This window comes from Poecile atricapillus, chromosome 7 (genome assembly GCF_030490865.1).
Source record: "Poecile atricapillus isolate bPoeAtr1 chromosome 7, bPoeAtr1.hap1, whole genome shotgun sequence".
In the NCBI taxonomy this organism is placed as follows: domain Eukaryota; kingdom Metazoa; phylum Chordata; class Aves; order Passeriformes; family Paridae; genus Poecile; species Poecile atricapillus.
In genome coordinates this window covers 12,758,401-12,782,477 of record NC_081255.1, presented here as the reverse complement: position 1 = coordinate 12,782,477, position 24,077 = coordinate 12,758,401, and the positions used below count along the sequence as shown (strand labels likewise).

The 24,077-nt window shown below is 38.8% G+C and overlaps 1 protein-coding gene across 7 annotated transcripts; it reads left to right on the top strand.

The window, feature by feature from the left end:
• Window positions 1-8: 8 nt before the first annotated feature.
• Window positions 9-23,796, top strand: DDX59 (DEAD-box helicase 59). 7 transcript variants are annotated; one of them, XR_009277956.1, is made up of 10 exons: window positions 15,893-16,174; window positions 17,203-18,019; window positions 19,155-19,322; window positions 19,899-19,988; window positions 20,393-20,644; window positions 20,808-20,960; window positions 21,425-21,553; window positions 22,038-22,212; window positions 22,313-23,080; window positions 23,227-23,366. XR_009277956.1 is itself a non-coding variant. In XM_058842303.1 (8 exons), the coding sequence occupies exons 2-8, from the start codon at window positions 17,213-17,215 to the stop codon at window positions 23,488-23,490; spliced, it is 1,863 nt and encodes a 620-aa protein (XP_058698286.1). In that variant the 5' UTR covers window positions 9-118; window positions 17,203-17,212; the 3' UTR covers window positions 23,491-23,796. The 7 variants fall into 7 exon arrangements, 5 of the variants coding, with proteins under 5 accessions (XP_058698286.1, XP_058698288.1, XP_058698287.1 ...); XR_009277955.1 differs by having other exon boundaries at window positions 22,038-23,080; XM_058842303.1 differs by lacking the exons at window positions 15,893-16,174; window positions 22,038-22,212; window positions 22,313-23,080 and adding an exon at window positions 9-118 and having other exon boundaries at window positions 23,227-23,796.
• The last annotated feature ends 281 nt before the right edge of the window (window positions 23,797-24,077 follow it).

Sequence of the window (24,077 nt, the reverse complement as noted above, 5' to 3'; positions counted from 1 at the left end):
GCCGCCAGCGCCTCCCCGCCCGGGCGGGGCGGGAGCCCGAGGGGAAGCGCCGGGGCGGGCCCGGGCCTCCCCCTCCCCACGGGGGCTGCGGGCGCCGCGTCAGGCGGGGTCGCTCGAGGTGGGTCCGGCCTCGGGTGGGGCGGCCTCGGGAGCGCGGACAGGCCCGGCCCGGCCCGGCCCGGCCCGGGCCAGCCTTACCCCGGCGGCAACGGGAGGAAGGGGGGGGAGTGTTTCCCTCGGTCAGGGGGCGCCGGCGGTGCTGGGAAAGGCTGGTAAAGGGCGGTGTCCCTCGGCCGCGGGTCCACCCGCCCCGGCGTCACCGCTCTTCACAGCATGGCCGGACGGGCCCGCTGTGGTGTCGTCGGGGAAGGTCGGGATCAGCCCCGCGTGTCTCGTCTGTAAGGGGGGCTGAGGAGCCGCCTGGATGCAAGGGAGCCCGGCGGGCCGGGGTCGCGGTGGCTGAAGCACGGAGCGCTGCCGAGGAGGCGGGCTGAACATCCCACCCCGTGCATTTGTTCCTCCTATTTTAAATCGGGTCTATATATAACTTCGAGAATACTCGGGTAGAAAAATGACAAAGCCTTAAAATGGTTCAGGGCCTGGTCACGTAATCACTTTAATAGCAGCAGGAGTAGTGATTTGCCCTGGAGACCATCTCCTTGCTCACAAGTACCTGGGCTGTTTTTGGGAGCTTGCTGAATCACTTAAGCAGTGGGCTGCGTGGAGAGAAGCATTAGTCACGGTAGGAAGCAGTAACTGCGTGATTAATGACTCCAGCAGAACTGGATGGGTTGTCTCCAAGCGCGGGTCTGAGGGTGCGGCCGTGTTGGGGAGGGGAGGCTGGCGGGAGGCTCTGCCTCCCTTGCCACGGTCACTGTCATCGGGTGACCCGCGGCGACAGCGGAATCTCCACGTTTTGGCAGCAAATAGTTATTGTAGGTTATTGTGAATATATTGTTAGTGTATGTGTGCATATATATATGTATATCTACATATATCTGTGTAGATAAAAATGTATATATGGTTTGCGTAATGTCTAAGTCTGCCCTTCTTCCCCTAAAGAATAACTAGACAAAGTCTTAGCACGACACTGTGAGATTTCAAATAATATTCTGGCCAGACGGTTATTTCTTAGTGTTTCAAGTGGACTGTGAATTGAGCTACACAGAGATTTTTCCATTGCTGTGTGGCTATGTGTGCTTCTAGCACTTCAGGTGCACAGTGAGACAAACATCATGGTTATGAGGCAACTTTACAGTTGTTTACAGTTTTACTGACTCGTATCTATATTTATTAGTAATGAGTAAATGAAAGGGTTATGGAGGTCAACATTTGAAGAAATTGTTGCTGAATATTATCCATACACTTCCTGGGATGGGATTCCCATACTGTCATGCATACCACTCCTAACTGGTGCACACCTAGCTAAAAAACGAGGAGCTGCTGTGGGCAGTACTCAGCAGAACAGAGGGGAGGATGGAAGTTCAGAAATCCTTGCTTTAGCAGGTTAAGGACTGAACTTCTCATCAGATCCTCTGCAGCAGAAATAGTAATAATAATACCAAGTTAACATATAGGTGCATTTAGAAAATGTTCTCTATTAAGAAAGGCTATATGCTTAGTTTTAGCTAATGCTTAGTTTTAGCTTTATGCGTAGTTTTCAACAATTAATATTTGCACATTTTTCTGAATTATTTTTATATGCATACTTTGGAAATAAGTTACATTAGACACTTCACATTATTTTAACTATTTTATATACTGCCAATAGAAAATTATTTTAATTCTTCCTGCATATTTAATAACAAGCACCTGAAATTCATAAGCTTTAAACCCTCAAATGATTAGTGCTAACAAGAAAAAAAAGAACTATGTTCCAAATCCCAGTTCATTAGTTTCTTGTATGCCTGAGAAAGTACCTCAAAATTAGATCAGCCTATGGGAAAACATGTTTAGAAAAACTGTAGGGCCATTTAGCTATAATAGACTGTTTTGTGGGTGCAGTATTTGTGCTGATGAAACCTGTTCAGTCACAAAACAAAATCTAAAAAAGCTGCAATAAAAGGGGGGTTTCACTTGCTTAGTACTCTTAAAAGTGAATGCATGAATATAAAATCTAATATAAATAAGTGCAAAAGAAGACATCACCACTGGTTTCTGGAGATCCTGTGCCAGTTCTTCTACTTTTGCAAACATGCCAAAATGTCATCTTGCTTATTGCATTGTCAAAGATATTCAACAACCAACATGGAAAATGATTAAAATCTGCTCTAATTGCTCAGAGTAAATAAATGGGAAAACTGAATGAGAAAACTGAATCCCTTTCTGCTCTGATCCTGTTTTATACATCTTGAACTATTTTAAATAGTGATATCCTATACACAATCTTTCTGCTGCACAGTGTTTTATACTTTAGCGTTCATTCCAAGCAGAAAGACAAAGTATTAAAACAAGCATCTCACAGATTTTTTTTTTTAACCTTCTTTCTCCCTTCCTTTCCTCTCCCTCTACCCCAAATTAGCATCCCACTTGACTAGTTTTATCCTGTCATTACATCATAAGCCTGACTGTTCACTGTCATGTGTCTGGCCATTTTCACAGTGGGTGTACCAAGCCTGTAGTGAGCGTCAGGCAACAGGAACCAATATGACCATGAAGCTGTGAATAATGGTGTGGATGGCAGTTGTTGGTAATAGTTCTAACCTTGAGAGATAGTGGAACGAGCCCTGACTAACAATTTCATACATTTTTTTTTCACTTGTTTTAAGATTCACTTAGGTTCTGAAGAGGCTATGTGTAGAGTAGGAGCTTGTAGACTAATTTCAGGCTAGCACTAGATTACAGTGTTCAATCTGAAATAACATTTCATGCATAGTTTCTTCCTTCACAACACGTGATCATAAGGCAAAGGAAAATGTTTTAAATTAGAAATACCATGACTTTTTTTGCAGTGGCACTGTCTGTAGCCAGACTGGGTGCTAGTGAACAGCCAGTTTATCAGGCTACCTATGGAGGATAGTAAAAACATTCCCACTTCAGATTAGCTGGTTGTATTAGGGCAAATCCACAAACGCAGCAGTTCACAGCAACTATTTTGCTGAGTAATGCTTCAGTTTTGAGGTTGGAAACAGACTTGGAATCGTGGGCATATTATCTTTAATTGCTGTTATCAAATTTGCCTAATTAAGGTGATCCCATCTGTTTTCCTGAGTTTCGAGGGTATCAGTCATGATAGAAGTGGTTTGGCTGAGGGGAGGGGTGCACCCTGTGGCCTGTAACCTCTGCAGTGGGGCTGCATGCATGACATGATGTGGTGCTGTCAGACTGTCAATGTACAAACCAAAAACCTGTCATGTCCCAGTGGCATCCCTGAGGAATGTGCTTGTTGACTGCAGCAAGTTTTGTGTTACATACATGAGGTTAAACAGGTAATCTATAAATCATTGTGTGAGGTTATTACAGCCTAAGGATGATTTATTAAATGGAATTATATATATTCCAGCCTCTTAAACCATGATATTTTATTAAATATATTTCTTTCTAGATAGCGGTAAAACTGTAAGAGTTAAGAAATTATATTTTTAAATAGCAATCCATCTGGCTATAAGCAATCTAGGAGACTCCTGGAGTGTTGAGAGACATTTTTTTGGTCCAGGCATTACATGAACCAACCAGAAGAGAAGGATTATGGGAGCTGGTATTTAACAGTGCAGATGAGCTCATTAGAGAGGTTAAGATTGGTGGCAGCCTGGACTGCAGTGACCACTCCCTGGTGGAGTTTGTGAGCATTGTGAGCCTGGTAAGGAGCTGAGTCAGGACCCCAAATTTTGAAAGAACAAACTTCCAAAGAAGTTGACAAAGAAGCTGAGCAGAGCTGGTAGCTCTTAAAAACACTTTCCTTAAAACTAGGTGATCTTTAAGGTCCCATCCAATCCAGGCTATTCTGTGATAATCTAGTGAATGATTGTCTGAATTATTGAAGTTCTTTGCCATTATTACTAACATGCATATCTGTAATTTCTGCAAGCTAGGAGTTTTGTCAGAGCATGATTTTGGAAGGGAATGTGTTCTTCCTGTTTCAGGATGATACAAAAGGACAAGAACAGTTACATAATTACTGTCTCAAATTCTTCTATTAATTTGTAATCAGAAAGTGCTGAGGGAAGAAAACTATTTATCAACTTTATGCATTCTAGTAGTCATGAGGCAAAGGAAAAATAAAGGTTTGTATAACATTTTACTTGAATAATCTGTGATTTTTGATACAATTAAAACTAAAAGAACAAAAATTGGAGTAATAGCTACTTTAGCTCATTACTGCTACTGAAATCTGCACAACCAAAAAGCTGCTCATTGACAATCTAGTGTGGTGCCTAACAATCACTTCTCTTAATACTTGGACACTACTGGTTTTATTTCCTCAGCCTGGCTCTGACCTAATGTAGCTCTGCAAAGGGAGAAAAAAAAAAAAAATCTACATCTTCTGCCCCCAGTTTCGCTGGGTCACCAACCAGGCAACAGATCTGTGGCAAAACCTCTAATCTCCCTCAACACTCAGGACTGGTTGGTTTCTTTTGTCTTTTTCTCTGGTTTCTTTGGTGTCTTCTTTTCTGAGATTTTAAAATTTGCTTCTAATTTTCAAAATTTGATTTCCACACTGGCTTCTTTTGTGTTCTTCTCATCTGGTGGAATTGCTCTTGTTCTAAGGGGTTTAGATGAGCTGTCTTCCTACATATGCTGTACAATACTACCTAATTCCAGGGCTTTCTTCTTCTTGACATTCCACCATTGCCAGATTGCCTGTGAAGAAAAAAAATACCATGCTATAACTTGTATTTTTTACTTTAAATTTTAAAATATATGGAAAGGATCCTGCCCTCTTTCATTAAGTGAAAGATCTGCAATATATCTTTGTGACCACCTAGTGCCTGATGTGTTTTCTAAGGAAAATTCTGAGGGTGATTTTTAATTAATATAATTTTTAAATGGTTTAGCTGCACTGTAAATCAATGTATAGTGGGAAACTTGCATTCAGAAAAATACTTTGTACAAAAATAAATCACAATCTTATTGTTGTTAGGTAATGCTTTATTTGCATGCAGTTTAGAGGAAAATGGACATGACTCTAATTTTCAAACTGTACATTCAGGTAAAGGAAGTTTAAATCAACTAGTATGACTTTTTCACTAAGTCTGAATGAGACTGAATACAAAATTGTGTACTTCTTCGTGCCGTGACTGGCTTTTATTGTGCTGCTTCCACATGTGAAGATAGATCTGAACATTCATAAACGCTCATTTGTTTTGACCATATACATCATTTATTAGAAGAGCATGAATAGACTTCAGTTTCCCATGTTTTGGCCCTGCTTCCAGTTTTCACTGAAGCTCATGTGTATCTGAATGAGAGCAGCAGTACAAAGCAGAGAATGCGATGTCTGAACAGTAAATTTCTGGTATTTCATTGCAGTGAAATTCTTTTTTATTCAAAGGGGTGGTAATGAAGATGAATGAGGAAGGGAAAGCAAAGGAATAGCATAGAAGACTATCTGATGAAGGTTTGGTTTTTTTTAATATCTTTGACACATCATAATCCAGATTTTTACTGATACTTTAGGAAGTTTCTATTTCCCTTAAATTACCAAGAAACTGATGTTATTGAGGAATTATTTTATTAGTTTAGAGAGCAGGTGTCCATAGCTGGTAAGTGTTTAAAAATCAGCCGTGGAAACTGTATATCAAAGATTTTTATTGTAACCATTTATGCATGCATAGTAAGGTTATCACAACCTGAATGTATAGAACTCTGTTTCATTTAATTCTCTTTTGGCATAATTTAATTTGTTTATAATACTTTCTGAGTAGCTTTACAGGGTGTTTGCCTTATTATTCATTTGAAAACACATTCAAGATAGAAAAATGTATGGGATGTTTAAGCCATGTGCAGAACAATTTGATTTAAATACTCCCCCAATTTTAATATATATTAGAAACATGGAAAGAACAACTATTATTTTAATACTAGCCTTAAACCAAATGTGTGTCTATATATATACATATATATATATATATATATATATATATATACACACCAATAAAATCTTGGCTCCAACAAGGATTTTTTTTTTTTTAAAGTTTAGGTTAATCCTATGTGTTGCTCCCATTTGAAATCACTGGTGCTACAGACATGATTAAATATAAGTATATATATAATTGGTTTTCTGGATTAAAGGCATCATGCAGTTTATTTGTACTTGAAGAAGAAAACATGGGTGGTTTCTTTCTTGTAGAAAGTTTCAAAAGAGAGATTAAGTACAAAAGTTTACACATCTCTCTGGTTATTCTGTCCTCTGTTATTCTGTGGTATTCTTGCTCTATAATATACATGGCTCCTTTAAATCCTGGAGTGTTATCTCTGCTATCTCACCTGGGCAGGGAGCAGTCACTGTTCCATTTGTTGGTACAAAGAAGAGAAATGTTCATCATCTTCATGAGTGCTGGAAACAGAGCTCTCTCTTTGATCACCAGTGTGATTGAATATGAAGTTGAATATGAATATGGAGGCCCTGACCTCGCTTTTCAGGGTGTGTGTGAACCCCAGTTGTGGTGGCCACTGCCCTGGAAGCAGCCTGAGACAGACAGTGGGACTCCCATTTCAGCACAATCAGAAAGTCCCCCAGAGTCCAGGGGTTAGTTTTGACAGCCACAGTTCAGTCCATATGGATGATAACTTACTAAAGGCATGGAGAATCAGTCTGGGGGAGAGGATGCTAGCAGGCACTAGCTAGTTTCATTCCGTACAACAGCAAAAGTAACACCTGGAGATTTTATACAAGGAGGGAAACTTGCTGGGGTTTATACCTATTCCCTTTGATCTGGCAAGTCTCTGTGTTCGTGTCAAACTCTTTCCTCCTTTTTAATTTGTTCTTAACAGAAATGAAGCAATTGCCAGATTGGAGAATGTAGGGCAACAGAACAGATTTCACTGCAATGTGCCAGTGTGTGATACAGATCCAGCTTGTTCAGATGACTGAGTATTTTGTTATGCTTTTGGTAACTGTTGAAATAGGGTACTTGAAAGTCTCTGTTGCAGCTGGTAGTCTGCACTTCAAGAAGTGGGAAAAGCAGTAAGTCATGGTAACCAAAAGTATTGGGGAAGCAAAAACAGTCTCAGTAAGAAAGCGTGTTCAAGGTAGAGGGCACACAGACATGTTTTATTCTCTTTTACCGCCAAGGTCTTAAGTGGTATTGTACTGGTATAATTAGGAATACTGCTTGACTTTTTTGGGTAAAGAGATGAACTGGAGATTGAACAGTTCAGTAGAAATAGAAAAAAAGCCCAACCCACATGCTATTTATGTTGTAGCATGCCATATTCTAGTCAAAGACAAGGATACCATGGTGCAAATGCTGAACAAACTGATGGACCATTTTAGTTCAGAGCGAGAATAATACAGGTTTTATATTTTGTAAGATTAGGCAAAGGGTAACACAAAAAGGCTTTGATTACTACATCACTCTGATTTTGTTTTTTAAGAAAGCCCAGTCCCACAGAAATATCCTCACTGCTGCTAGAGAACAGGTTCCTTGTGTACCAGCAGAAAGTTGGGAGTCATTTGTATGGAGATGGTGTGTCTGTGCTTCTGCTGGCTCTTTAATCATTAAAGGATGGCATGTCATGCTTCCCAGAGCCAACACCCTCTTGTAACCACTGACTCCCTTTGTGGCTCCTTGCAGAGCAGACAGTGTCAGTAAGACAGAAGCCTTTTGGCAGCCTTGCCTTTTTGCTCCAAGTTCCAGTTCATGCAAACTCTCCAGAAAGGGTAATGTCTTTATACACCCATCATATTAGCTGAATTGCAAATAATCTCAGAGGAACTGTGGTTTCATAGACTTCTGTAGTTTTGATTTGTCTTGAACTGTAAGGCAGGTAGAGATATTTTGGGGGCTAATGTGATCTAGGGGAGAAAACGCAAGTTAGAAAAATCAGCAGAAACTTTCTAAGGTACTTTGTCTCTTGTTTTTTTCTGGCCCTATTCCTTCTAGTGTTTCCTTTGAAATGACCACACCATACATATTAAGAAAAGTTTATAATTTACTGATATTGATGATATTTATATGTTTTGATTATCTTCTTTAGTTTTGAATTGCTGGGAGGTTTATTCCTCATACGTGTAAGCCTAAGCCACTGCTTCCTTTCCACTACTTGGGCAACTATCCTAGCCTTCTTGTTTCTTGACACCTGGCTACTACCTCTTAGAAAGCTTCCTTAGGTTGGGCTGAAATCTGTTTTCTGCCTGAAATCTAATTTCTGTATGTCTTGCTAGTTACCACAGGAAAGAATATTGCTTTGGCCAGAAACTCTACAAAATTGTAATGTTGTAATGGCTTAAGAAGCAAAAAAGAAATGGGTACACTGAAATTGGACTTTTGTGTGGCTCAGAGCTTTGAACAATTTGTTCAAAAACAAAACAAAAACAACATGACATAATTTCACATTGAAATTCTGGGCTAAATGTTAAATAGCAAGGTTTTTTTTCACAACGTGGCATTATACCCAGGTCAGCTGAGTTGTATTAAGAATTAGCAAAGATTTATTCCACTGAATTGTTTGGCAGATAGAATAAGGAGTGTTTCATATATATTTCATACAGTCTTCCTTAAAAAGAAAATACACGTCAGTGAAATCCTGAGCATACAGCACAAAGTTTCCTTTCACACTGCAGTACTTCAGACTTATTTAATACCTGAGGGTTAGAAAACATAAAATGATTTGGGGTGTAAACTTGATAACCACAAATTTTCTTTCAATAAAGAAAATAAAAAGTACATGAAGTTCTAAAGTGTTTACCTTATTTAGTGTACATTTAATTTGTTCCTAAATTCAAAAATGTATTTTAAAACTTATAATCTGAATTCTTTTGAACTGGGTATCATGCTGGAATTTTTTGCCGCCAAGTTACAGATCCCAGAAAAATAAGGTTTGCATGAAAAGTTCTTGGCAGATCTCTCTTGGAACAGCACAAACAACACTGCTTAACAAGGAGGCATTCATTATTTCTGTCTTGTTACTCTCTGCTGTTACAGTCACCAGCTGTAAGGTTACTGGCATCTTTGAATCTTCCTAATAAAAAGCATGGAGAGCAGTCATTCAAGGATGATAGTGAGAAATATGTTGCATTTTTCAGGTTTGCTTTTGTTTTTTAATAGCCATTGTGCTTTATCAAGCTGAGCTAATGCATTGTCTGCATGTTCTCACAAAGTTTAGGAAAGTAACAGTTTCAGAAGGACAAATTTGTTGATCTCACTTTAGTGGTCTGTGATCCTTGAGAGTGCAATTAAAAAAGTGTTTTGCCTTTCAAAACTAAAGACATCTTGTATTTAACTTTTTTGTTAAAAAACGTCATGGATAAATGGCCCTCCTGGTGACCATACATTTCTATTGCATTACAATCCTTTCAGAAAAACTTTTAACCACAGTTGTAACTTTCTTTGGTAAACTAAGCCATGGGTCTTGCATCCTCTATTTTTCTTAGTAGTCATGTACAATACCTTTTATAGCACCTGACAAAGTCCTGTGCTAGTGAAATTAGTGCCAGGTATGCCACAGATCTGTAAAATTAATATCTGAGCCCTGCAGCATGAAAAAAGATTTTCTATCTTGTAGAAAAAAAGATATCAACAAGGTGTATTTTTTAATTACACTATTAAGACTGTGTATAATACTCTTTACACAAAGAGTGATGTTTGAGAATTTAAAAAATCTATAGGCTAGAGCTCAACAGAAACTCACTTGGAGGAGTGGTAAAGGCTGTCATCAAGGAAACTTTTGAGACCTGGATCCAAGCCCAGTGCTGGCAAAAAGTCCAGGAGCTGGAACTTGATGGTTCCTGTTTTCTCTTGTGGAATCTCTTTTTTTCTCTCCCATCCTTTTGTGTGAGACCCCAAAGGAGGGGGGAGAAAAGGGTTTACTTGCAGTAAGTGCATGTTGTGTGAATATTACTGTTAGAATAGAGGCCAATCTCTTTTGCCTCCAAACAGACTTATTGGGACACAAATACCTCCTCTCAGAAAGAGAGATTAACACAAAAGGAGAGAATTTTAAATTCTTAATTCTAATTTATTTAATCCTGTTAATTTCCACCTGAATTCTCTAACAATCTGGATTATAGTTTACTGCCTACTGAAGTCCCTGGAATCTGGCAATTGTGTTTGCAATCGTTTGATCAAATCCTTGTTCTCTCAGTCTCAGAGACCTAACAGAGGTTTGTAGGTTTAAATTAGTTTAAACAATTCTCATACCCTAAAATCATTCCTTTTAATTGCAAGAAGCTAACTGTCTTGTACACAAAGATTTGTAATTGCAGTTACTGTAATTTTTATAGCTGTGCTAACAGTATGGTGATACTGAATTAGGGAATCCATCAGTTTTAAAAGTAAATATTATATGCAGTATTTGAGCATGTAACCACATACATTAATTATATTCATATTTTTTTCATGAATCGCCCTATAGAGTTATTTCCCTATGGATTAGTGGCACTTAATGCTGAAGCTTCAGGGCAGGATTGCTGTTATTTGTGGTTTTTTTTCTTTTTCTTTAAAAAAATTAAATTTATACCACCTCAATTATATGCTTTAAGAATTCAGATTTAAGTAGATTATTTTTTAAATCCAAATTTTACCATGGATTTCTGCAGAGACTTAATATTGGCCAGTGTTTCCTTAGAATGTAGCACTTCAAACCAAGAGTTCAATTTGTAGGATTTGCTTGTTTAGATTAAATAAAACTAGAAAACCTAGGCCTCAGAATAAGTACACTGCATGCAATACCTGTACAAAATCAGGACATTTTGTATGAATATGAATTATCTAGTTAATGATTAGCCACCATTATTTGTTTTTAGATTATCTGTATTTTTCCTGTGTGGTTCCTTTAAAGCTGTAATTCAGAAACCAGTGGAGTAATTGAGTCACTGGTTCCTTCAATTTAAGAACTATTCATTAAGTACACTTTGGGTCAGAGCTGCAGTTGAGTACGTGCCGAAAAATCTGCTGAGCGGCTTCAAAATCCCGAAACATTAAAAGAATATTAGAACAATATTTAAACAATAGAACAATATTTAGTTTTATGGTATCAGGTGGAGCAGACATAGGCACCCATCCCCAAGTAAACATACTGTGGCTTCCATGCCTCCTGAATGGAAAGACATTCTCCCTCCTTTCCACCCAAGCAGTGGGTATTTTCTTAACTCAAATTATATGTATTCAAGTGTGGCACACTTGAAAAAAAAAACAGCCCCAGGGGAGAATTTTTTATTTTTTAATTGACATCTTCATAAACTTAGTGTTCTTCATTCATTATAGTGTTATTGAACAACAAGGCTCTGGAATTCCGTAGTTTAGAATAATGTAACATGGGATACACACTGAGATATTTAAAAGAATTAATAGCTTAAAGAAACCCCCAAACTCTTCCTCTTGATGTGATTTTAGACATTTTAATTGTCAGATCTGTCAGTCCTGGCAGTTGCCACTGGAGGGAGTGATGCACGAGGTGCTGGTTGGACTCCAGTTTGAGTCCATTCTCAGCAGATTTGCATATGCTGGGAGCTCACTCAAGGTGGGAAATTCAAACATTGTGTGAAGATGTTTTGGCTACAAAGGAAACTTAAAATGCTCTGTATTAAAATGTTTTGGACAGTTACCCTTTGGGATGTTTTTCTCTGTTCCTCAGATTCCTGTGTGGAACTTGAGAAGACCTTGCCTGCCAGAGATGTGAAGAGGTTTGTGCAGAGGTTTGGTTCTGGAGTAATTTGATTCAGGTTGGAATTAATGGAGTCACTCTGCTGTGGGGAACTGAGGTGGATGGTACACTCAGGCAGCTCCTTACAATGCTTGTGATACTGAATTAGTACATGGAATGCCTGTTTCTTAAGGATTTACTGAGCCTGGGAGTACAGGGGTTTCAGTCTCCTGCTTTAATCCAGTCATGTTTTACTGAATAATTTATTATTTTCAAGCGATGGGAAAGGTTGATTCATGCTTCAAAAGAAAGGTTGTGAGACATTATAGGGCAAATGCCTGATTTTAAACTGAGGGCAGGAATACTTTCTGTATATTTCATATATAAACCTTGAGTGAAAAAGTCTTGATATAATTTAAAATAGACCAAAAAGTGGGATACTTACTATTAATAATCTATTTGTTATGATTTTCATTATTTCTTTTGGCTTTTAATCAATAGTTACTGTCTTTTTTGTTCTAACAGAAATTTGCATAAAATTGAAATAATCTGTTGCTGTATATTTATGTAGTAAATCTATCAGTATGTATTAGTCCTTTTGTACACATGGGGTTGTGTGTGTGTTGTTACATTTCTATAGCTCCTAATATTGACTTTAGAAGTTACTCTGAAGAGACACTTTAATTGAATAAGGACTATATTTGTGCAGGGGTTTCTAATAACAGTACATGATACCTCCCTGAGCAGCTATTGTACACATGAGCGTAGGCAAGATGGGAATACTGTAAAGTCTTGGTGTTTTACTAACTCACTTAAATAACAATGTAATCATACAAAATACAAATGCTACCCTACTGCCTTGGAAACCTTAGCACTTTCCTTTATAACAGATAAATTGTCCAGAATGACAAAAATTGCTGCTCATGGTTTTCTAGCAGGACTTAAATTCACCTTTTTTCAGCCAGTGCTTGAACTAACTAGTTTTTAGGAGGAAAAATATGAAGACAAACCCCTTCAGCGTATCTGAGAGCATCTTGTCTGGGACATTTCATGTACTCTAAAGGTACAAAATTTGAAAGTCAAAAATCCTATTAAAATGTCATTCACCTCAGATCTGATTAGCAGCATCAAGAGCTGAGAGGATGGGAATTAAATTCACCAAGGCACTTACTCTTACTTATTTCATCATTCTGAAAGAAAACTTAGTCAAGTGACTGAACTAGAATGTTTGTGCTTCATTCCAGGAAAAAAATATTCATTCAGTGAGCTCACAAAGTACAGTATCTGTTTCAGGAGAGGTTCTGTTACATCTATACTGATTAACTTCTCCATGTAAATAAAGAATAGCCTACTACATTCAGTGGGAACTTGCACTACTTTTCAGTGGTGAGCACTTTTTATAAAGTATGTTACAATTTTTGTTGGAAGAAATAATGAACTATCAATAGCTGTCCAGCCTATATGAGCTACTCAAGGTACAGTAGTTCGATTGTTACCTGTTATCAGTCATCATCTCTTTTTCAGACGGTTGAGTCTACATACCTGTTTCTTGCATGGAAGCTGTTTAATGTCTCTGAATATCCTTAGACTCCTTTTCTAAAACTTTTTTCAATCTCTTCTGTAGTCGTTCTCACTCAAAATGAGAATTTCCTACAAAGTAACTTTGTTTTTTCTTACTGCTGTTACACACTGAAAAAAATAGAAAAAGCTGATACATATAGGATGTTTGCATTTTGGTGCATGGACTGTATAGGTTATGAAACATCTCATATCATATTAAATATTGCGGGAATACTGGTCTTTGTTTAGCAACTGATGTTTTGAATTCCAGGAAATGACCTTGTAAAAATGGAAGTAAGAAAAGGAAATTTGCTTCTGTTAGGAAGGGAAAAATGAGGGAAAGAAAGTTAGTGCAAACAAAGGGGAATGATGGAGACTGAATCAGAGGAAGGTGGGGATTTTCATAGGAATGTATGGAGTGTGGGTAGGAAGGTAGCTGACAGTTTTTCACTCTAGTGATGCCCACTTTCCAAATGTTCACTAATCTTTTTAATTCTACCAATTAATTAAAAATCCCAGAGAGAACAAACTCCTCTATTCGCACTTTGGATTGCTACTGTTGTAGCAAACTACTGAAGAGAAATGCAGGGTAATTTAAGATAGACCATGTTTCACATGTGACTGGACTTGAATATTACAGAATGCTGTAGGCAGCTGCTTGAAAGCCCCCAGCTTTGTGTCTGTGTTTTTACCCACCAGTCACTGGCTCCTCTGACCGGTCCTCTGGACTGCCATTAATTTGTGTTTCCAAAGGGGCTGTTAGGAGCTATGATTTTCTCTTCAGCAAGAAATGGTGATGGTGGTAGTCACCAACAAAAGTGATGAGGCAGAAATGGAATTCCCTATCAATATGGGTGCTTTCAGGTTAATGGGATTAATGTTGGAGTAGAGGGAGGAGGTAAGGTTTAGGGCATCAGGAGTGCCTGGGAGTACATCAACCCAGAGAGCTCCCTGCAGGATATCTTTGCCATGCACCAACTAATTTATGGTCATAGGGTATACTTTTACTTTGGAGATACTCTGGGCCTCCTGCATGTGCTCCAACCCATGATCTGTACAGACACGGTGACACCACCTATGATAGGTCTTGATGTTGTAAGAAAGTATCCAGGACCAGTTGACTGATCTCCTCCTGGTGATAGGAGTCCTTGGAAAGCAAGGGAGTAGCAGTGACCACCCCGTTCACAACAGCCAAGCAGCTAAAACCATCAGCCTTCTCAGAGGATACACATACAAACCCAGTACTCTTCCATGAACTTGGGTTTGTCTGGGGCAGCAGTTGCATCTGGGCTGTCTTGCAAAGCACCGGTTGTCCATAAGTCTGAAAGTGTTTTCTGCCCTGTAGTGAAATGTGATAAATTCTGTATTCTCATGCCTTGTAATGTAGTGTAAATATGTTTATTTATTGTTATTGTTGAAAGTAGTAACTTATGCGGTTTTAAATACATGAATAGTTGTGTCACTGTGCCTATCGTAGCAGGTTGGGGCATGTACAGGACTTTTCTCTTGTGTACCTTATGGCTCTGTTGTGTGCTGCAGAAATGTTTTCCTCATGTACAAATGTGTGTATCTGTAGCATCTGTGTCTGTAGGATCAACTTGGGCTGTAACTGCAGGAGTGCTGGACATGCCCCTTAGCAGAGCCAGTGTTGCAAATTGTGGAATATGTAGTTTTCAAAAGAAAGATTGTTCTTTGTTTGATCTTTGTATATGTTCAAGCCTAATCAACAAGAAGGGAAATTTAATCCATGAAACAAAGAACAGCTTACAAACAAGTTCTAAGTGATGTCCAGGTGTTAGAAAAACAAATTACTTGTTGGTAGAAGTACCTTTTGACAATTTAGGACTTGACATGTTCCACTGACCTCAGACCTATGGGGAGGTTGGCGAAAACTGGGAAGAATATCCACTGATACTGGACACAAAGAATGCAGGATTTACAGGAATGGAGGAGTCACCGGAATTCCCAAGATAAGGAAGAAACTAATAAAGACAACACAGCAACTGTGCTGAGCCAGCTCTGACTGGGTGGAAGGTAATTGTGGCAGGGGGAGATCATGACCACAACTCATGGCCCACCAACTCAAAAGAGAAAGAATGAGCATGCAGACTTAATAGCACGAGAAGTGAGGGAATCATTAGCAACAGAAGACAGAATTCTGATAAATAAGCGAACCATGTAACTTGTAGCCAATGAACACTAATTTCTTTGTGTTTACAAAGAATTGTGTGTCTTTCTTTATACATTCGGCTAGAATGTATAAATAATAGTTTTGATAATTGACGTGCTTGATTTGTGGAATACCACCGCGCACCCAAGCTTGCACAACTCTGAGATAAGTAATCGGTGTCTCTCTCGCGTGTGTAATTATTGCCTTGTTGCACACTAGGCAACGAATGCGACTTTAGTGGGCAACAACCCCGCCTGTGGGCCTGCGCACAGGCCGAGCCCGGCGGCAGCAGCTCCGCTAGCCGCGGCCGCCCCCGCCCGGCGGAGCGCGCAGGCCCGGCCGCCCCGGCCGCGGGACCCGCCCGCGCCGCTGTCCTGCCCGCCGGGGCTGTGGGCGGGAGCGGCCCCGTGCGGCCGCCGCCATTTTGTGCGGGAGGCGGCGGGCGGCCCGGCAGCAGCGGTTCGTGAGGCGAGGGGGGGCCGGTGCCGGACTCCGGCTGCGGAGTCTCCTGTCGGGCGGAAAAGGCCTCGGCTGCCTTGTTCTCCCGTGGGGTGGGTACCGCTTGCCGGACAGTAGCGCTGGGAGAGGCTGTGGTGCTGCCCGGGGTCCTTGCAGACTCTTCCCTAGCAGCGCGTCCGACAGCCCATTCACTCGAGTGAGGGCTCCCCTCACCTGAGAGGCTGCTGAGTTTGCAGACAGGTTCGTTGTGGGAGATTCTTATTAGGCGCGAAAAATTAAATGGTGATATTTGTCTTGTGGTCCGGAAACACGGCGGAGCGGCGGCCCCCGGCACCCGCGGTCCCCCCGCGGAGCTCTGCGGGCCGGCGCTGCTGCCGCGACCTCGGGACTGCTCCCAGTTACACAAACACGGCTGTCTGTGCACACAGACATACCTTGGTGTGTTTTTAAAAAACTTGCGTGAGAAGGAGTTCATAGAAACTGGTAGACACGGTACAATTTATTCAGCATAAAATTGCCATATTTTGTTTACTTTTTACTGATTGTACGATAGCGAAGGATTGGTGAGGATATCTGATACTTTTGGAGGCAAATACTGGAAGTTTCAGAATATAAAAGATGGTTATTTTTGAACACTTAATTTGTATATAAGGTGTATATTTGGCAAATTGATTGTGTAAGTCTTTGCTTGTTTCTGGACACTGTGAACAAATAGAACTGGACTCTAAACAAATCTCCAAAGCTTGCAGCCTTATAATTTTAAGTGGACTTAAAAAAGAGCAACAAAAGGAGTGATCTTGAATGGATCCTGTATTGAATTTTACATCCTTTCCAGAATTGATTGATTTATTTGGTTTCAGTTGGTTGGGGTTTTCCCCACAGCTTAGAAGAATGCTTGCATCTGTGGTTTCATCTTATAAATAGGTGAACTCTCCAAGGATTTAAATATGACTGACTTGCAAAACGGGTAAATTTCCACATTGTGTAAAGAGTTTTTACTCAGCTGCAAAGGCCTGATAGCGGCAATTAACTGTAGATAGATCTCTATATTGTTCAGTGCTTCCACTGCTTCTTGACATTTGCGTCAACATTGTTACGATCGAGATAATATTTAAAAAAGGCAGGTTCTAGATCTTTTCAGGGATTGAGTGTTGGTTTCTGTGTTTGCCAATATTTGCTAGACTTTTTTTTTTTTTTTAGCGGTAGCAGTAAAATGTACCTTTTTCGATAGTAGTAATTTCTAACAACTGTAACCATTTTCTTTCTAGTGTATGAAGCATGTTTTTACCACGATCTGTTAAAGTCAAGAGGACTGCTGATGGGGACAAAAGTTGTACAGCTAAGAAAAATAAACTGTCTTCTGAAGGATCTTTGCTAGAGGAGACCACAGAATTCCAGGAGTGTAAGTCAGGTAGAACAGAAACTTCTGCTTCAACAGACAGTTCAAGTGAAATTGTACAAGAACACACAGAACCTGCAGCTGCAGGTGTTGCTCATATACCATTGAGAAAGGACAGCCAAAATACTGAGGATGATGGCTCTTCGGAAGAACCCATAAAATCCTTCAGCAAATCCCAGCGCTGGGCAGAGCCTGGAGAACCTGTGTGTGTTGTGTGTGGCCGCTATGGGGAGTATATCTGTGATAAAACAGATGAAGATGTTTGTAGTTTGGAATGTAAAGCCAAACACCTTCTACAAGCTCAAACAAAGGAAAAACAGCTAACATCTGATCAACCCACAGATTCTCAAGCAGAAGCTCACCTGCTTAATACACCTTACTTCTACAAAGATCATTCCTTTATTTTAGGTTTGCAAGATGAGCAGGTTGAGAACCTTAAACTCCAGCTAGGTATTGCTGTCCAGGGCCAGCAAGTTCCAAGACCTATTGTAGAGTTTGAACACTGTGGTTTTCCTGAAGCTTTAAACAATAATTTAAAGAATTCTGGCTATGAAGTCCCAACTCCCATCCAAATGCAAATGATCCCTGTTGGACTATTAGGGAGGGATATTCTGGCTAGTGCTGACACGGGCTCTGGAAAAACAGCAGCTTTCCTGCTTCCTGTTATTATGAAGGTTTTGAAAGAGGTAATGAAACTTCAGATAGTTGGATTGTCTGTTGGATTCCCAGTGTAATGGAGAATGTGATTGCAGTGTTTTTCATTAACATTCAGTGATTTATTTGACTTTTGATTAATCAAGCATTTGGTTCTTGGAGGGGGGAGATGCTGATTATTTTTAACTAAATTGAATGTTTTTTCACTTTGTTCAGGAGATGAAACTCTGTCAATATTACCTATTACACAGTTCTTGCTTGTTGATAAAGTTAATTAAATTCTGTGGTAAACTTCCTGAATGACTTAGAATAGAAAGTGAAAATAATTCCAGGCCCTCTGTAAGTTCTTCCTGTATCTTCATATATCAAATGGCTCAAAGAGATTTGTTGGAATTTGTATAACTTTGCAGAGTAATTTCTCTTGGAATATATTTGGTTGACTGTCAAGTAATTACAGGAATTTGGGATAAAAAAAATTCTGAAATCCTCTAGTTACAGAGTCTCCACTTTTATAATGTGGGAAAAAGAATTAAGAAAACTTCTGCTTTGTAAAGAGATGAACGTATGATTAGAAGCAGTGGCAAATAGTATTCTGTACCTTGTATGTGGTTCAGAACTGTTCTTTGCTTTATGGGTTTTATTAAAAAAGAGATGAAAATAAAAATATTTTAGAGAATTCTGGACATGATTCTAGTGATGCTTTGCACTGTTTAGATACCTTATTGAATGTATATACACAAAGCATGTGTAAAGTTTTTCAAATGACTAATTGAAAGATTATTTAAGTAACTCTTTTATTCTTGAAAGTACTCTAGTAACTCCTAAACTGTAGTTTAAGAACAAAAGCATTATATAGAAGTAGGTAAGAAAAAAACCACTCCAGTGGGTCCTCTGTCTGATTATCATTAAAGTATTCAGGACAAATATATGTTTATAGTAACATGTGCAAAATTGGAGTCTCAATGAAAAATGTGTCTGTACACAATCTTTCCCATTCTTCATCTTCAGGGTACTGGACAAGTTAAGGTATATATTGAGAGGTAATTTTATTTTGCTGCTTAAAATTATTCTCATTTTTAATGTAAAAGATTGCTTTGGGAAATTTGAAAGCTTTTTATCTAAAGAATAAGCAATTCCACATTTATCAGATTTTCCTCTCCTTTCCAGACAGAAACTCCATCTGCCCTTATTTTGGCACCAACGAGGGAGCTGGCAATTCAGATTGAGAGGCAAGCGAAGGAGCTGATGGCTGGGTTACCCAACATGAGGACAGTTCTGCTGGTGGGGGGTTTGCCCCTGCCCCCGCAGCTGCACCGCCTCAAGCAGAGTGTGAAGGTGAGCACTGACTGAGTGTGGACAGACAGGAATGTGTTGTCATCACATTCACAGAAAAGAGACATGTGAACTGATGACACCTATGAACACACAAAGATGGCTTTCTCCTAAGTCTAAACTACTGAAACATTTGTTACTTCCTGAAAACTGTTGTTACACAATTTTTAAAAAACTTTTTCACTTCTGATTAAACATCTAATAGCTTTTTTTTTGTTCATTTTTAAAAAGTTTCATGTGGGATATTTGCTTTCATGCTTTCAAAGGCTGAAATATGCCAGTATTTTACACAAAGAGTTGTAATTGAGAGGAAAAAGTTTGTTTTTCATGCAGATTTTATTGCTTGTAACTCAGACACTTCCATTAGAGTTTTAAAAGGTCCATTTCCTCTTAGGGTGTCATAAGTTTTCTAGAAGTTTTATGACTTGCTTAAATGCAAGTAATTTCACTTATTACTGCCATTGTTATGTATGTGATGGAATTTTATGGTTTTTCCAGGATGGCCCTCTTTCCTTTCATGGAAATTCTTACTCCTGTGGGGTTTTTTCCTCTTTTTTTTTTTTTTTTTTCTTTTTTCAGGTGATAATAGCAACACCTGGAAGACTTCTTGAGATTTTAAAGCAAAGTTCTGTTCAACTGCATGGCATAAGAATTGTCGTGGTGGATGAAGTAAGTTTTTATTTATCAGATCTCTATTACCTATACAGAGATCCTGGAAGAATAATGTGAGTGGCTCATCTCACTTACTAAACAAATAGAGTGTTGATGTTATAAAAATACAATATATTTCTTAGGAGACAGTTTTATTTTTTGACACAATTTGAAATGTGTTTAAACAACAGATGTTCTATTGCTGTAAAGATTTAGGTACCTGACAGGATAATACTGTTAGACGAGTGTGAACCATTTGTTTTTAATTTTCTCACTTACCTCTTCTTCTGACTATAAATTGCATTTGGAAAACCCTGCATTTGGATTGTTATATGTTACATTATGGTTCTTCTGTCAATTTAAGTTCAGGATCCTGCTGTTCCTGGAAAAAATGTGGTACAAATCTAATATTTTTCATTTAGGTGGATACCATGCTAAAAATGGGTTTCCAGCAGCAAGTATTGGATATTTTGGAAGACATCTCTCATGATCATCAAACCATACTGGTGTCAGCCACGATTCCAGTGGGCATTGAGCACTTGGCAAATCAGCTTCTGCACAGTTTTGTCAGAATAACAATTGGAGAGAAGAATCAGCCATGTTCTAATGTTCGGCAAATTATCTTGTGGGTAGAAGAACCATCTAAAAAGAAAAAACTGTTTGAAATACTAAATGTAAGTTTAGTATTTTTCTCATAAGAGCAATTTATAAAATGATCCACATCTTTCCACATCTCTGTCAGGTTCTCATCTCATGATCAGCAAAAGTTGAACCCATGCTGATGATGAGCAGCCAATGGCTGTAATCCCTTTTTAAAGAAACTGTTTAATTTTACAGGATAAGAAGCTCTTCAAGCCTCCAGTGTTGGTGTTTGTGGACTGTAAACTAGGAGCAGATCTGCTGAGTGATGCTGTTCATAAGATTACGGGATTACAGTGCACAGCTATGCATTCTGAAAAGTCTCAGCTGGAAAGAACAGACATATTAGAGGTTTGTGCCTGCTCAACTTAAGGGTGTTTTGGTAGATTTCAAATGGCCTTTTTTTCATATGTGGCTTCATTTGAATGACTGAAGTCATAATTGACTGCTTTTCTGCAGTAATACCTGAGGTATTGCTGGGGGAGATGAGAGACAGACAGGACTAAGCAAAACTGTAGATAATAATGCTATTTTAAATGTAGATAAATACAGACTTTCCCAGATTATTTGAAATGGGAACTGTAACTGATAATTTTTGGAATTTAAATTGTGGGTTTGATCTCTCTTTGGTTATCTCTCTGAATTATATTCCCATTTAAATTGAGAATACAGGGAGCCATTCTCTCTTGTAAAATAGAATAATCCCACTGGCTGTGTTCTTACTCCAGATAACTAGCTGTTAACCTATGCTTGGAGAGGTTCAAAATACAAATCAGGATAAAAGAATTAATTTTGGTTTGTTCCTTCCTTACCAGGGATTACTTCAAGAGAAGTATGAAGTTATAGTAAGTACTGGAGTCCTTGGACGAGGGCTTGACCTCGTCAATGTCAAACTGGTGGTGAATTTTGATATGCCTTCAAGTATGGATGAATATGTACACCAGGTAAATAAACAAATTGCTAATGCTTTATTTGAAAAATATATTGAAATATGGTATGTACCTGTGCAAATTTAAATGTAAACAAAAAGATAATTTTCCTCTTCAGAATATTTTTTCATAGGAATGGGAAAAATAGTGCTGGATATTTCTTCTGTAAGTCTCTTATGTGAATTTCTCAAATCTAGAATACCGTTCCTATTATCTTCTATGTAAGTTACTAAAACCTAGAAGAGTGTCTTTAAATCACTTACTTTTGTAGTGTTCTTCTTCCTGTTTTGAACTGTCTTGTATCATTTTGTGTCTATAGAAAACAAAATTTACCCTTTTCTAATTGTGTGAAGGCCAAATGCCCCTCTTGCAGGTACAGCTCATCCTCAGTGTGGGATATGCAGTAATAGTCAGGAAAGCAGTCATGAACTTGATTTCTTCCCCTCTTTCTAGTCAAGCATCTCCTCTGATTTTTTTCTCTGTGCATTTCCTGCTTTAGAAAAGATGATCTGTGAGTTGCACGTGTGTGTGCACAGTCCCCAGACCTAGTTTAGCTGGCACATCAAGAGAACTCATTCTTGCCCTCTTTGCGGCATGAGGAAGACACAATGCTACTGTGTGCAGTCCTGAGAACATCAGCCATGGGAAAAGGCAGCAAACTGGAGGCAGTCCAGGTGAAGTCAGGGGGCTGGCACACGTGACACTTCAGGACAGGCTGAGGCAACTGGGCTTGTTTGGGCTGCACTAGAGACTTAATTGCTCTCTTCCATTTAGGTGATTACAGAGGAGACAGAGCCAGACTCTCCTTGAAGATGCCCAGGGAAAGGACAAGAGCCAGAATTGTAACTTCCTGCAAGGGAAATTGTGGCCTCATAGGAGGGAGAAAGGATTTACACAGCAAGAGGGGTCAGGCAGTGGAAGAGGCCAGAGGGATGATGGGATTTTTATGCTTCAAACACTTGAAACAAGGCCTTGAGGGAACTGATCTGACTTTGAAGTAAACCTTGTTCTGATCAGATGAGGAGCACCTCTGGAAGTTATCCACTGTAATGGACTCCTCAAGTAGCCTGTGTTATTAACTGCAGTATTCCCCTCTATTTTTAATTACCTTTCTGCTAAAATTTCAAGCATGTATTAGGTAGATAAAAATGGTCTTCCCTAGCATCAAAATGATACCAATATTAACATGTTTGGTGTTCCTAAATAGAGAGTCTTTGTAGATTCTTTTCTAATTTGTTCAAGCAGCTTAGATAATGCTGGTAAATAATTTAAATTTACTAGAACATTGAAAGTAAAGGGCATTTTTATGGCCATGCTGGCACATATTGTGCTTGATATGAAGTATAAGTATTTGGCATCTCTACAGTATTTTTTGAGCCCTTTTGTTTGAATCAGATTTACTGTAAGCCTTTGCCCATACTCTGTACCTCATACCTCAGTATCGATATTGGATTTCTGGTATGTCACATAAACAAGTCATAACTTTAGATGCATTTCAGTTACAGCTTCAGATCTACATATCCTGAATTCAGGAAGTTTATTGTAAGTACCTTTGTGCTTAGAGAATGAGAGAGATTTGGCCCTGTCACTTAGGTTTATTTGCTCTATTGTAACAAAAATATAAACTTCTAAGACTGAAGGACTTCCATTTAATATTGCTAACTTAGAATGAATTTATGCTTTTTCAGGTTGGAAGAGCAGGGAGATTGGGTCACAGTGGAACTGCAATTACTTTTATCAATAACAACAGCAAGAAGCTCTTTTGGGATGTTGTGAAGAGAGTAAAACCCACAGGCACCATTCTTCCCCCACAGCTGCTTAATTCCCCATATCTGCATGACCAGAAGAGAAGGGAACAACAGAGACTTAAACAGTTACAGAACAGCCTTGTAACAGGAGATAATATTATGGACGTTATTAAAAAACACAACAAAAATAATTCTCAGAGGTAATAAAGGCATATTTATAGTTATGTAATTACAGTAAAGGTATGATTAAAAATAAATATGAAATGTTGCCTTGTATATTGCATTTTTAAAAGAAATTTGTACCTTTTTTTAAGAAGTCTCCTTTTAGTCTAATTTTATCTTGAAATACAGGCTATTGTGTGCTTGAATTACTGTACTACCTAGTAAAAGTACTCTGGAACTCTTTCAAAACCAGTAGTCCTTGGTCTTGCTGGCAAGAAAAAAAAAAAGTGGCAGATTAGCCTCTGAAAATCTCTTCCTGTTAGCTTAAATAAAGTCTTCCACTGGGAATGTTTCTACAAGTCCTCAGTATGCTCTCTTGGGGTTTGTTAAGAACATATATACAAGTTTTGTTTGTAAACAGTACTGAAAATTTAGTTTCTCCCTTAGTACCTGTGGACCAGCTGGAAGTTCTGCTGAAGGAGTTTGCAGTACCAGAAATAGTTTGTTGCTAGTGTAACTTCATGGAAGAGGGATAAGATAAAACCTGTAATTTTAATTTTATTTAGTCAAAATTATGTCTTCTTTAGAGATGGAATTTGTTGATTTTTCTGTCTCATTTGGAATAATCC